This window comes from Plectropomus leopardus, chromosome 3 (genome assembly GCF_026936395.1).
Source record: "Plectropomus leopardus strain MGB_pleo_1.0 chromosome 3, ASM2693639v1, whole genome shotgun sequence".
In the NCBI taxonomy this organism is placed as follows: domain Eukaryota; kingdom Metazoa; phylum Chordata; class Actinopteri; order Perciformes; family Serranidae; genus Plectropomus; species Plectropomus leopardus.
Window position 1 is genome coordinate 12,260,634 of NC_142178.1, and position 13,471 is coordinate 12,274,104.

The window sequence follows — 13,471 nt, forward strand, 5'->3', positions numbered from 1 at the left end:
ATACACATCAAAACAATACAATTTCTAATAGTTCTTTGAACCCAACACCCCCCACAAAGCAAAAACAAGACACAGGTCCCCTTTTCTTCTTTTTATTTAAAAGGGTCACACACACCCTTTTTATATGATCTTCATAACATCACTTTAAACATACCACAAACTGAAAACATCGCATTACCTAGTAAAAATAAATTACTGAGGAATGTAACAAAAAACAGTCAAGGAAAAATGCGGCAATCGTAATTGCACTATAGGAGACGTGTCTATGACTCCATTTAATGCTCTGGGTTTACTGAGTAATTCCAACCCTGCTGTAAGCAAAACAAAGTTAAACAGTACAAAGGATAATAATAACAATAACAATAATAATAATAATAATAATCATACTGTAAGATTTCAAGACTAAACCAAAATCATGTTGGTTCCATATATTGTGCGTATATCATATCTACTGTGGGAAGGGTGGTGGCATGGGGTAGGGCACCATTGGTGGTGGGGGTGGTGGCTGTTGGGCCTGTGGCGGTGGCGGTTGGGAGTTGAATGGGAATGGTGGGTGGTTCATGCCATTCTGAGCGGCCCTCTGCATGGCCCCAAACTGTGGGGGACCCTGGAAACTTTGGTTACCAAAGGCACCCACCTGGTTTGCTGGAGCGCCGAAATTACCCTGTCCGTTGCTGTTGCTATAGTTGTTGTTGCCATAGCTACCGCTTGAGTTACCACTGTTGCCTCCATAGCTGCCACCATTTTGAACCTTACTGCCACCAAAGGCACTCTTCGGCCCACTGCCAAACCCCCTGTCACTGTCCCTGTCCCTGTAGCTACTACCGCCAAAGTTGCTCCTCCCACCCCCGGAATACCTATCCCGACGGTCATCCTTGTAGCCACCTCTTCCCCCCCTTCCACGACCTGCATGAGATAAAGACAGGAGAGGGACAAAAACAGAGAGAGCAGAGTGGGTTCAGATTATTAATACACTAAACCTAAAACAACAGTGATAATATCAATAGACACTGAAATATGTATAAAGCCCCTTTCAGACCTGGAATATGTCAGCATATCTGAAAACCTTTTGTAGACTAATCTGACATTGGAGAAATCTTAACAACCCAACTACAGTAACATGCCTCTCCGCTGTGTGCCTCCTGGACCAGCCAGGTCATATTTTGCCAATGATAGTTGAAAATACTTAAAATATGGATGTTGCAGCTAAAAATGATAAAACATGGACTCTTCAAACACATCTTCAAGCCGGCAGCACACAAGATCTACACAATTAGCACAGTTTTAGGATGGACACCAAAGACTGGCGTCTGCTGTTAGGTATTTGACCGAATGTCTATTTTTTTTCCTGAGTTATGATGATGAATAATGGCCAGAAAGTCCAAATGGACATTTGTGCCATATCTGTAGAAATTCTCTCAAGGCGTTCTAGAGATATCACGTTCAGGAGAAAAGAAAAAATCGTATCAGTTCATTGTTGAGTCCAACTGGACATTTGTGCCAAATCTTTAGTAATTCCCTAAAGGCGCTCTGAAAGATATAGGATAGATGGACCTACGGAGAACCAGAATCATTACAGATTTGGACACAGCGATCGTCGAAATGGAGCCCTTAAAAAATTCTCATAATTGAGTGCTAGATTTACCATGGTGTCTTTAGCACTTATGTAAGGTTGTCCATGTCTAAAAAGAAAATTTGGGGACAATGACTAATAAGGGGCATATTATGTAAATCAGTGACATAAATGAATAAATAAACTATCAGCAGGCGGCTTGACTTGTTCGTTACATTGAGCCTAACAATCAATTCTCTTATATACAAGAATATAAAACGCATCTTTGAGAGCCATTATTACAAGAATATAAAACGCATCTTGAGAACCATTATTAACATAAACAAGTGTTGGCTTTTACCTCCTCTGTCCTCTGCCATCTGGATCAGCTTGGGGTTAATGGCCTGGTTGGCCTCGCGGAGCACAGAGATCAGGTCACTGGCTTGTTTCATGTTGTTGGGGGTGAAGAAGGTGTAGGCTGTGCCCGTTTTTTGACTTCGGGCTGTGCGTCCAATGCGGTGGATATAATCCTCGGAGGAGTTAGGGTAGTCATAATTGATGACAAATTTCACATCCTCCACATCTGTGAAAGTGTTGCAGTGTGGCAAAACAAAACATGGAGGCCACACAGGATTTTGCACACCACAACAGCCAGATCAAAGGGAAAAGTTAGCAACTGTGGAGGCTGGGGGAAGAAAATGGTCATTAGGCTGTGGAAGAAAAACGTGTTAAAACAACATAAGATTGTGTATACATCTACTCCATGGGAATACTACTGTGGGAAGAGAGAAACGATGCACACTCCGATTGCATACCATAATCAAAATGATCCAAAAGACATTCAGTCTCCCTTTTGTTAACCAAGGGAGGAAAAAAAATGGATTTATGTCTTACCATAAAGGAGTATGCATTCACTAGTCCTTTCCCAATGCAGCGAAATCCCCCACAAATTGTCAAGTGACATCCAGGAGCTTCTACGCAGTTGGGCCACGATATGCACTGGGGCCTCCTCATGTGCCAATATAGGACCATTCTGGGGTACATTTTTGCAGGTCCGTTTTTCCCAGTACACTCTCAAAAGAAGCTTGATATTAAAGGCCGCACTGCACGTCTTGCCAAGACAAAATAGACCAAGTACTAATTTGAACAGGGGCCCCTTCGAAAAAAATGAAAAGGCCCAAGCATTGAACCCTGTGGGACCCCTCACCGAGCACGGAACAATTCCCCCCGCCCCCTTCATCAGTCTCATCAAGGCAAGATCTTCCAAGAAGCCAGTGTTCACTTGAGAAAATGTCTCTCGTTGGCAGGTCTCGACATGACTATAGAAACGCAGGCGAGGGAGGAACTTTGGTTTGAGCTGTCTCACTCTCTTTCTCCTCTCACTAGATGTTCCCATTACCCCCTAAACACATGTGCCAGGTCTCATAAATTTTCAGAGACAAAAGATTTCAAACTGCTCTCTCCATTTCAAGAAATCCAGCACTTTGACGGGAAAAGAAAACAACTGAAAGCTTAGACAGGCTCACAAGCACCCATGCTATGTGATACAAGCTCCGAAAGGTAACAATTGTTCCAAATCTCAAACAAGTGACTTGCAATACAGCGCTCTCTAACACAACAGCATGCAAGGCAGAAGTCACAACATCAAGCATATCTTTTTTTTTCTTTTCTTTTTTTTAACGTTTGAGTTGGAAACAGCTGGATGGCATTTGTCAGGTGAAATCCATGGACAGAGAACAGATGTGTGTGTATTTCAACAACATATCAGAGACCAAGGCTTAGCCACACAGCCTTTTGAAGATCACTGGCACACAAGAGCTTTCACCTCTCTAGGCCCACTGGGTGGCAAGCCAGTTGAGCACTTCCAATATGTCATCCTTCTCCCTCTCGAGGCCTGGGACTGTCATGCCTAGCGCCTGCCACAAAGACTCCACCTTAAGGTGAGAAAAACTCAGAAAATGCATAGAAAAAGTTAAAGAAAGCAAAACCACTTTCTTTAAAGTAAGTGTAACACTGATAAGAAAGTGGTGCTACTCAATGGCATACTGACCCAAGCCGCGGGAGGCCACATCTGTAGCGATGAGGATTGGAGCTTTGCCATATCTGAACTCTGAAGGGAGAGGGACAGCAATTATTACAATCACAAAGCAGCCTCTGAATAGGAGTCTTAAATGATGTGATTGGGGATGTAACAATACACTCAACTCATGATTTGAAACAATCTACGATACTGGGTTCATGATGCGATTTTCTCACAATATTTTTTAATACAAAATAGGATAACAAAAATTATGACTATTAAGCAAATTATTATGCAAAACTCGAATTATACAACGAATGCATTTCTGGATATGCACAATGTCCCCTGCTGTTCATCATTTTAGTTGTACTATATGTGTAGTTTTACACTCTTTTGCAATATTTGAAGACTATTTTTGTCTTTTCTGTTATCTTTTTGCCTTTATTACTTTCTAAAGGAAGCTCAAATACTGCCACACTTCCGATTTTAAACTAGAGGGTGCATCTTTTATTTCTATAACAAATGTCGTGGAGCCTTTGCTTCGTCTTATTAACATTGGCGAGGAGTCTCTAGTCTTGGACGTGATGTTGAACGTTCAACACTTAGTGAAATGGCACGCCGGGCAAGCAAAGTCAAAAGTAGATCACGCCCTCTGCTGTTAAAAAAAAAGTAGTGCGGTTGATTTTTCATCTCACCGATTTGAATCTCACATTTTTTTAGCGATTTTTAACTGCCTCGAGATGCATAGTTATCCCTAGATGTGATTTATTAAATCTCACCGTTAAGGACCCAGTCCCTCTCCTGCTGGCTCTTGTCTCCATGAATTCCCATTGCTGGCCACCTGTGACCGACAGATTGAACATTAAACAATAATGCAAGAACAGGTACGTACATTGAGAAAACAAACAAAAATGCATTGCTAAATGTTACTTTTCTAGATAAAAAACAAAAATCAAAATAGGGATGAGACATTCTTGGAGGGGATGGAAGAGGAGACCCTTACCCATCTCTTCTCATCCTCCTGGTGAGCTCATCACAACGCCTTTTGGTCTCCACAAAAATAATGGTCTTGTTCTCCTTTTCACTCATTATTTCCTCCAGCAAACGGATCAGTCTGGCAGAGGAGAGGAAGTTGATCAAAAACTTATTTGACAATAATGTAGTCTGTCACTGAAACAGTCATTATGCTTCTATGGTTTCAAGAAGAGCCAAAGACTGGTTTAAGATTATATACACGATTTGCTCCTGAAATACTTGTACTATTTAAACAAGGAACATGCATGGCTAGTAACTGATGCAAACTTTTTCTCCATCACATCATTTTACTGACTGATGCTAATAAAGAGATATCTCTACTCACTTGTCCTCCTTTTCCATGTCGTTGCAAACATCAACTATCTGCAGGATGTTGTGGTTGGCACTCAGCTGCAGTGCACCAATGTTGATTTGGATGTAGTCCTTCAGGAAGTCCTCAGCCAGCTGGCGAACTTCTTTAGGCCAGGTTGCGCTCCACATCAGGGTCTGACGATCTGGCTGATGAAGACAAAAAGACAAAAAGGAGGACTTCAATACTATCTGGCAGCTTCAGAGTAAATTAAGCACTCACATTCAGAAGTTAAAAGGTGCTCTCGTCTGATATCTTGTATCAGCAACATCTAATCTGGGTAAGTTACAAGGTATGAGTATCGGTTGCAGGTTGTTGGGTCAACTTGTGTGGGCATTTCTTAAATAACTCTCTGGAGAGCCAAGTCCTCATTTAATGGAGGTGCTGGAGAATACTATTTCTCATAAACAATGCAGCTGAGTAATATTCCCTCTACTCTGATATTGTCTCATTAACAATAATAATGTATAATGTCTTCCAAGTTAAAGAAAATAACACAACTTACCCGAATTTGATCCACTATCTTGCGGATCTGAGGTTCAAATCCCATGTCCAGCATGCGGTCAGCTTCATCCAGCACCAGATAGGTGCAACGACGCAAATTAGTCTTACCGCACTCCAGGAAGTCAATGAGACGACCTGGGGTAGCGATGCAAATCTCAACACCTGAAAACAAAACAGGGACACCATAATGTTATATTTTAGACCTAAAACCAATCAAACCGTATTCATAAAACAAACACCTGATAGCAGCAAAGAGTAGAATAATTTTAATACAATTTACACAGTGAGAGTCATTAAGTAAGCATACCCCTCTCAAGGTCCCTGATCTGGGGTCCTTTGGGTGCACCACCGTAGATGCAGGTGCTCTTGAGACGGGAGGCCCTGCCGTATTCAGCAGCCACTTGTTGCACCTGCTGAGCCAGCTCACGGGTTGGCGCCAGCACCAAGCACTAAAGACAGATGGTTAGAATTTGTCAAAATTATCAGTGTGATGCATCATTCACACCACACAAACTGACCGAACATGGTCAGATCAGATCACACTACAACAATACATTTTCAAGCGTACTTACAATGGGTCCATCTCCATGCTCCAAGAATGGCTGATGTTGGATGTGCACAATTGCAGGCAGAAGGTACTAAAGAAAAAATAAATAAATAAAAATAAAGGCCTGAGCTCTAAATATACATATTAAATTGACATATCAGTGTTCCAATGTGCACCGCTGGCTTGTTTTCATTAACTTTAACAACATAAGCAGGATATATTTCTTTCCTCAGCTGATGAGAGTTAGCATCGTTTCAAGTTGCATCTTCTCTTTAATGTCTATTTTCTGTATTCATTCTGCTCCATCTTGAGTCAAGTCACTCTGGCCAACAGTGTAATGAGCCTCACCTGTCAACTGAAACTGATTTCTGACAGGATTTAACATTTGACATAAGTGTGATATCTTGACATTCGATGAGTGACAAGAAATTTCTCATATAGGTCCAGGGTAGAAAAGGTCTTACAAACCATCATAAGAAAAGATTTCACTTACAGCGAGGGTTTTCCCAGACCCAGTTTGAGCGATGCCAACCATGTCTTTACCGCTCAGGGCAACTGGCCACCCCTGAGACTGAATGGGAGTTGGTTCAGTCCAGTTCTGTTTGACAATAACTTCCATGACATAACCTAGAGAAGCAAGATAAGCAAGTTAAATTGTTGCACGGCCAACCTTCTGACAATGACACATTTAAAAGGTAAAGAACAGTTTAAGATTAATTGCTTGGTAGAGCATGAATTTCTACTCACTTGGAAATGCAGCTTCGTGGAATTTTACAATTGGTTTGGGGCACTCTCTACCTTTGACCGTGACTTCTTTGCTTCTTCGGTACTGCTCAACCTCTTGCTGGAATTGAAAGGGGAAATGCAGAAAACCAATCATGTTCAACACACATACACACAAGCCCCCATAAATCAAAACATGACAAAGAAAAGCAGTTATTAGCAGCCCTTACAAGTGGTCTGCGAGTAGCATCGGGATGTTCCTGGTAGAAGTTCTTTTGAAACTTTGGAAGCTCGTCAAGGTTCCAGTGCTTCTTCCGCAGCCTTTCACCAGGATTGCCAAACTTTCCTGGAGGAGGTCCGCCCCTATTGCCTCCTCCGCCACCACCAAAACGAGGCGGTCCTCCACAATACCTTGTGTAAGAGAGTGGGACACTAAATTAAAGCATAGCCAGGGAGGTGCCTATTGAAAGGGCCATTCCACAATTTTCTCACTTTACGAAAATTAACTAGTTGTGGTTAGTGCTAAACAGCCTGTGTCCTTGCAGGCCCTAGTATGAATGGAAAAAACAAAAAGATGATCTTGCTTGCTTTTTATTAAGGGCAGGGCTATGTTTTGTATCTTGATATATATTAAAGTTAAAGGACAAAATGTCTCCGTCTCTGCACATAGATTCAGATGATTCTTTTCTCCCCTTCTTCAAAAAAGACAATCAGGCTTTTGTCGGTCCCCCAACTTTATGGACAATGAACCACAGGAGTTTTGCAAGTGCAGGAAAAGGGCTTTAAATACGTAAACTTCATTTACAGACAGTGTAATCAACATTTAAGAAAGAGGACACAACCTCCGAATACATATTGTTTATAGCTTAGAGGACATACTTGGAGCTGAATCTTATTTGCTGTATGAACACTGAGCATCTCTGGTTTTATAGCGAAACAATAGTTGTGCTGACAAGTTTCAATGTAGCCAACACTGCTTACAGTTCAAAATTTACAGCACTTGAATATTGCCCTACTCATTCAGCAACACTCAACACCAAGTAACATTAAACGGCGCAATGATTCACTTAAGATTGATGACTTGTTCAAACGCGAGAAAACGAGAACATTATGTGGCGCCGGTAAGAGACACTATTAATGGAAAACGACTCGTTAAAAATAAATTGCGACACAAATCTTCGTCTCGGATGTGCATCCGCAAGAGGAGACACCGCTGCGTCACATGATAACATGCAGGCTGCCGAGCAGAGCTCAGCCGCCGACACACAGCCGTCTTTAGCTGCCATTTTACCTCTAACAGACAAGGAAACGGAGAATATTATGAATACGTCAGGGACGCCTGGTCGCTTGAAAAATGTGTTTCACAATCTAATACATCAACGTAGCAAGATAATCACAGGTGGCGACGAAAATACTAAAAGGCAAACGTCTTGTATTGGGGATGCAGCGATGACAGCGGTAGCGCTAGCAACCGAATGCTAAGCTGTTCATCCCGGCTAACCATTAACGTCAAAACAACCAAAGCTGACATTTGACTTACCCTCTGTCTCTGCCCCGGTCTCTGTCCGAAAAGCCAGGCATTGTGTAGCAGACTGCTGTAGCAAAAGCGGATAACTAAACAGAATATTATATCTAGGAGCTAAATTCAGCACAGACAAAACAAAAAGAAAATGCCGGCAGACAAAAGTCTGGCTGGAGAGACGGATGTGATGTCACATGAGGCGGATAACATCGTATCAATGCGCGCCATACAGTGGCACACCCGTGGTACTATTTAATTTTATTTTATGTCATCCACAGCCTTATTTAATAAAAAGAAAATTTAATATGCACAGATAACCGAAATTCTACACGGATATTAATATAGAATTATTAATAATCGTCATTTCAATACGTAAATCAATAAAAATCTTAAAATAAATTTAAAACATTGATAAACAAAAGCAAACACGCACATGGGTATTCAGCCATGGTAGAAGGTGATGGCAAGGTCACGAAACGGCCTATCTGTGATGAACTTAAAAACTATATGTGACAACTGTGTGGAGAAAATAATGAATACATACATTTTTAATTTATTTGTGATTCCCATAGTCTGAAAAATCCAACATTCTCATATTGCCACTGAAATTGACTTCTTACCATTAAACCATTATTATTATTATTATTATTATTATTATTATTATTAACCTTTTAATCTGTTTTGCCATTACAGAACGTTCCTTTTTAAGTCTTCCTGAACACACTTGCAGCTGTCGCATTGACACTGGGTTGGGTTGCTGAGTGGGATGAACATTTTAACTGCGTGACATTAAATATAATTTTATTGCTCAAGATGATTCTGTGACAACTAACTTGATGGTAGTTGAGAGGGGAAACAGTACAGGGTTAAGCCTAAAAATAAGTCAGCTGGTACTCATAATTTATAATAAAAAAAAAAACCTCTTCACAATGTAATGATTTCAGAGAAAGAGGTCAGCATTTATTAATGTACATACAGTTTCTTTTAGCAGTTTTAACATGAAGACTATTCATACATTGAAGTATCTGCAAAGTAGTTCAAACCTAACAACATGTGGGATGAAGGACACAAACCTGAGTCAGTGGTCTCTGATGGGTTAATGAGCCTGGCAACCATTCACACTGACAACCTCAAAGTGGCTTTTGTGCAGTATAAAAATAAAAGAATAAATGAAACGTCACCAGTGAATATAACCCAGGCAGCAGTAATAGCTGACAAAGCAAATCTGTAGTTTGACCAACAAATATATTTTGTAGAACAGAGGGGTGTGCTGCTATTACTCAAAAACATATTTATTGAGATGAAGGAACAAAGCTCCAAAGTACAGGTGGATAACCAGGCCTGGTAACCAACTCTACAGATTAACAGTATTATGTAAACATTCATTTGAAAGAGAAATGCACCAATGTAACAGTGAATCATAACAGTGACAGAATTTGGAAACTGATTGTTTTCAGTAAATTCTTCTGGCACATTATGTACTAAAAAGACTCCACCATAATCATCTTTATCTTGTGTGACATACTGGTACCTGTGGGGACAGAGAAAAATAATTTATGATGACAAAACTAAAATGTTACATTTATTCTATATGTAAAATATACGAGCTCTTTTATTAGAAAATAGTAACACGTGAGAGCTTTTTAAAAATAAAATCTGTTAATTTTGCAAAGAAGTTGTCTGGCATTAATGGAGTTCTCCTTAAATTTGCAAATGGTGGTGTTGTGCAATACCTCAAAAACCACCACCATGATTAAACAAAGACATACTAGCCAGGGAGGGCATTTATCTAGCAAGTCATACTGATGCAGAATAAGATACAAAAATTGCAGCACATGGGACATTACCTCCTGTGGACCCCCTAAAGATACATTACAATACCAGGCATTTAGAAATGTTACTTTTGAAGTCTGAAGTTTAACTTAAGAATAGTTATTATCAGTAAAGGAAATCATTTTAAAATGTCCAAGAATAACAATTTCATCATGTACCTCTGTGTGGTCAGCACTATGCCAGTTTCCCTCTCCCAGTCCCTTAAAACTGATCCAGGTTTTTACATTTCCTCGGCTTCTTATTTGGCCTCACACATCCTGTGTTTCAAAGGGAGAGACAATTTAATCAGTCCAAATACAAGGCAGCATGTTCTCTTTTAATTTTCGGAATAATTACAGTATTTTATCGTTGCTTTGGCTCACTTTTCTCATCAGTTTCAATTTCTCAAGTGCTGAACTCTTAAGGACAACCTCACTGTGGTGATCAGCATTGCAACATAATCATTACTGGGACACATTTTGTCTCTGCTAGATACACATGTGAACAGAGTCAGTTTATTTTTAGCAGCTTCATTGTTCATTAATTTTTACTTCATGTCAAAACCACAGAGGAAGTGCAGTCCATTATAATAAATCCCTGAACCAAAGGTGGAACTACACATTGACAATGTGACCACCATGGATGTATTATGGTGACCACCTGTAAAGGACGCACACCTCCTTTCTACTTCCTACCTCTACCAGTGGCATCACTGCCATCCATCTAGGATTAATAACGATACAAATACTTTCAGTGCTGTTGTGTTGTATATAATAGTGAAATATTCTATTTTGTACATTTGTTGTCTGAAATGTGTGTCCCATCACCACATAACAATAAAAATTATAGCTGTCACATTACCTCAGGTGGTCAAAATGTCCTCTCTTATATGACATCAATGTCAGAGGTACTGTATTCGACATTCAGGGCATTAATATAGCAGCAAACCACTATTCGCTCTGTAAAGCTATAGTGGAGTAGTGGCGTCCTATGCAAAGAATGAAGACACGCTCCATCTGTGTGTTGTGATACGAGGTTCCCTGTGATTTGTTGTGTGAAGCTGCTTCAGCCACAAGTCCATGTTGGTGCATGTGAGCTCCTGTGTGTGTATTCCACTAGCTAGTAATAGCCGTTGCTGATACTGCAGTTTTCATGCATAGAGCCGTACTGACCCCCAGGGGCAGAGCAGCATTGCTTTTTGGGCATGAGCTCAATGCTCAATGCCCCCCTCCCCAACTTTAAAGGTCTAGTATGTAGGATTAAGTGGCATGTAGTGGTGAAGTTACAGAAAGGAAACTTCTTCTGTGTACAGAGTGTGTAGGACAACTCCGGTGGCCGTTGCAAAAATGTGAATTGTCCTATCTAGAGATGGTATTTTCTTTGCCCATTTTAGGGCTACCGCAAGAGAACATGGTGGACTCCATATACATGTATATATATATATATATATATATATATATATATATATATATACACACACACACACACACACACACATATATATATATATATATGTATATATATAGACTCATTCCCACTGCACAAAAAACTTGCCAACACCCTTCAATATCTGGCTTTTTCATACAATGAGAGCCTCCAGCTTCGACTGACATTGATGGGAATACAACGCCTGGGTAATTTCAGCTCCTTAACCAGCGAGATGCAATGACGTGTCGTCACTAATTACTGTCTATCTCCTCCTAAGCAGCGCTAAACACTAATCCAAATGCATCTACTCTGAGTTTGAAAGAGAGACTGAATAAGTAAGAGATAAAGAGAAGAAACTACTGAAAGTTCTCAGAGACCTTTGTTCCTGCTGCTGTCTACTGTTGACCTGATCTACCGCCTGTCCATGACATCACATGGACACACCAGACACACCATGACTCAGCCATCTCCATGATAAGAGTAATCCCGAATGCAATCCCGAATGCAATCCCGAATGCAATGTAATATGTAATATGTATGCTCTGAATGTGGTATACAGTTTCTTTAATAATATATATAAAAAAAAAAAAAAAAAAATTAAACATGGGGGCCCTTGTATGGTTACTGTGAAGACACAGCAAAACTAGGCTATTTTATGAAGTGAGGTGATTTTTTTGGTTGGTGCATTTTCACCCACAATAAACACAAATCTACCAAATAACTCACCGGTGAACAAAGGTGATCAAATATGAAATTTTTTACTTACCACAAAACCATTCCCACAACTCTTTATTTTCTCTGTTGAGTTTGGTGATATTGGCTATTAACTGGTGACTTCTGTTCTCGAGACCGTCTTTAACTGCCAGTAGCTGGTTTCTCTCCCTTCTCCAGCTTGCTTTGTCTTTATTCACTATTGTGGCAAGAGGGAACGGTAAAACAACAGTGAATATTCCCATGTTATCATATCTTTACAATATTTCTGTGATTAAGAACATATAAAGTGCTAAGACACCACACAGAATTGGGAAAAACTCACTATAGACCCCGAGGCAAATGATCGCGACCAAGAGAAGGACACACACCAAACCCAGCAACACCAAATCCATTCTGACACGATTCCTCTTTCCTGAATCACTGATGACTGATACAAATAAATAAGCAACATCAGGCTCAGGATTTCAAGGATACTGACAAATTACATGAATTAATGTTAAGCTCATATTATTATAAGCTAAGAATAGTAAAATACAAGAAAATAAGGATGTTTTGATTAAAAAATCCCACTGCTGTATCACACAATCAAATCACTCAGAAAAGAAAACAAAACATTTACATTCCACCAAAAATAAGGGAAATAACTGTTGCTCATGCTCATCATGTGTTCATACCTGGATGCTGAATCTCTGCAGGTCCTGGTGTAATTGGAGACCTGCTCTCCACCCAGGGGTTATCATACACTCTCAGGCTTTCTGCGCTGACATAGATGTTGACCATATTATCCTTGTCGTCCTGATCACAGTAAACCTTGTTTACGATACCAGGCTCAGCGTACAGGTCCCCCGACATCTTATGGCTAATATAACTTACTCACAGATTTACAAAGATTGTTTTTAATCTTGAAATAATAAATCAGTCTGTTTTAGGAAAGAGACTGAATATCCACACTGTTGACTAAAAAGGGGAAGAGCTGAAAAAAGGAAGTCATAAGAAATTACCATTTGGGCTGTTCCCTCTGAATTCACCTGATCACTAGTGACCTTTGACATTTGATTTGTTGTTCATAACATAGAGATGACAGTCATGGTTCAGTTACCGTTTATTGCAAACTAAAAAGCAAAGAAATAATAAATTAACCAAAACTTAGACAAGTAACAATAAGCCGTCCCTCTGTGACTATGAAGAGGCTGAAAGGAAGGACAAAACCTCATTATGGCTGAGCATAATTGTCTTTTTCCATGTCAAATGTAGAATTAAAATAA

At 40.1% G+C, this 13,471-nt stretch overlaps 2 protein-coding genes across 2 annotated transcripts; both read right to left on the bottom strand.

The window, feature by feature from the left end:
- Positions 1–78: 78 nt before the first annotated feature.
- Positions 79–8,437, bottom strand: LOC121941851 (putative ATP-dependent RNA helicase DDX5). The gene is made up of 13 exons (XM_042484757.2): positions 8,271–8,437; positions 6,961–7,141; positions 6,755–6,851; positions 6,501–6,634; positions 6,033–6,098; positions 5,768–5,909; positions 5,462–5,622; positions 4,933–5,105; positions 4,576–4,686; positions 4,352–4,413; positions 3,603–3,662; positions 1,914–2,135; positions 79–906 (listed from the first exon to the last, which is right to left on the bottom strand). The coding sequence occupies exons 1-13, from the start codon at positions 8,309–8,311 to the stop codon at positions 449–451; spliced, it is 1,908 nt and encodes a 635-aa protein (XP_042340691.2). The 5' UTR covers positions 8,312–8,437; the 3' UTR covers positions 79–448.
- A 759-nt stretch (positions 8,438–9,196) lies between these two features.
- LOC121941628 (uncharacterized) lies at positions 9,197–13,156 on the bottom strand. The gene is made up of 5 exons (XM_088075265.1): positions 12,881–13,156; positions 12,529–12,633; positions 12,259–12,402; positions 10,244–10,342; positions 9,197–9,783 (listed from the first exon to the last, which is right to left on the bottom strand). The coding sequence occupies exons 1-4, from the start codon at positions 13,056–13,058 to the stop codon at positions 10,287–10,289; spliced, it is 483 nt and encodes a 160-aa protein (XP_087931391.1). The 5' UTR covers positions 13,059–13,156; the 3' UTR covers positions 9,197–9,783; positions 10,244–10,286.
- Positions 13,157–13,471: the final 315 nt, after the last annotated feature.

Bases quoted from the DNA above. Each gene is read 5' to 3' on its own strand.
- LOC121941851 (XM_042484757.2), bottom strand. From the start codon at position 8,311: ATGCCTGGCTTTTCGGACAGAGACCGGGGCAGAGACAGAGG. The intron at 5,623-5,767 runs GTATGCTTACTT...TTTTGTTTTCAG, and splicing joins GATCAGGGACCTTGAGAGGG to GTGTTGAGATTTGCATCGCT. The intron at 907-1,913 runs GTAAAAGCCAAC...TATCTCATGCAG, and splicing joins GATGGCAGAGGACAGAGGAG to GTCGTGGAAGGGGGGGAAGA.
- LOC121941628 (XM_088075265.1), bottom strand. From the start codon at position 13,058: ATGTCGGGGGACCTGTACGCTGAGCCTGGTATCGTAAACAAGGTTTAC. The intron at 12,634-12,880 runs GTATGAACACAT...TATTTGTATCAG, and splicing joins TGCAGAGATTCAGCATCCAG to TCATCAGTGATTCAGGAAAG. The intron at 10,343-12,258 runs GTAAGTAAAAAA...TTTGAAACACAG, and splicing joins GTTGTGGGAATGGTTTTGTG to GATGTGTGAGGCCAAATAAG.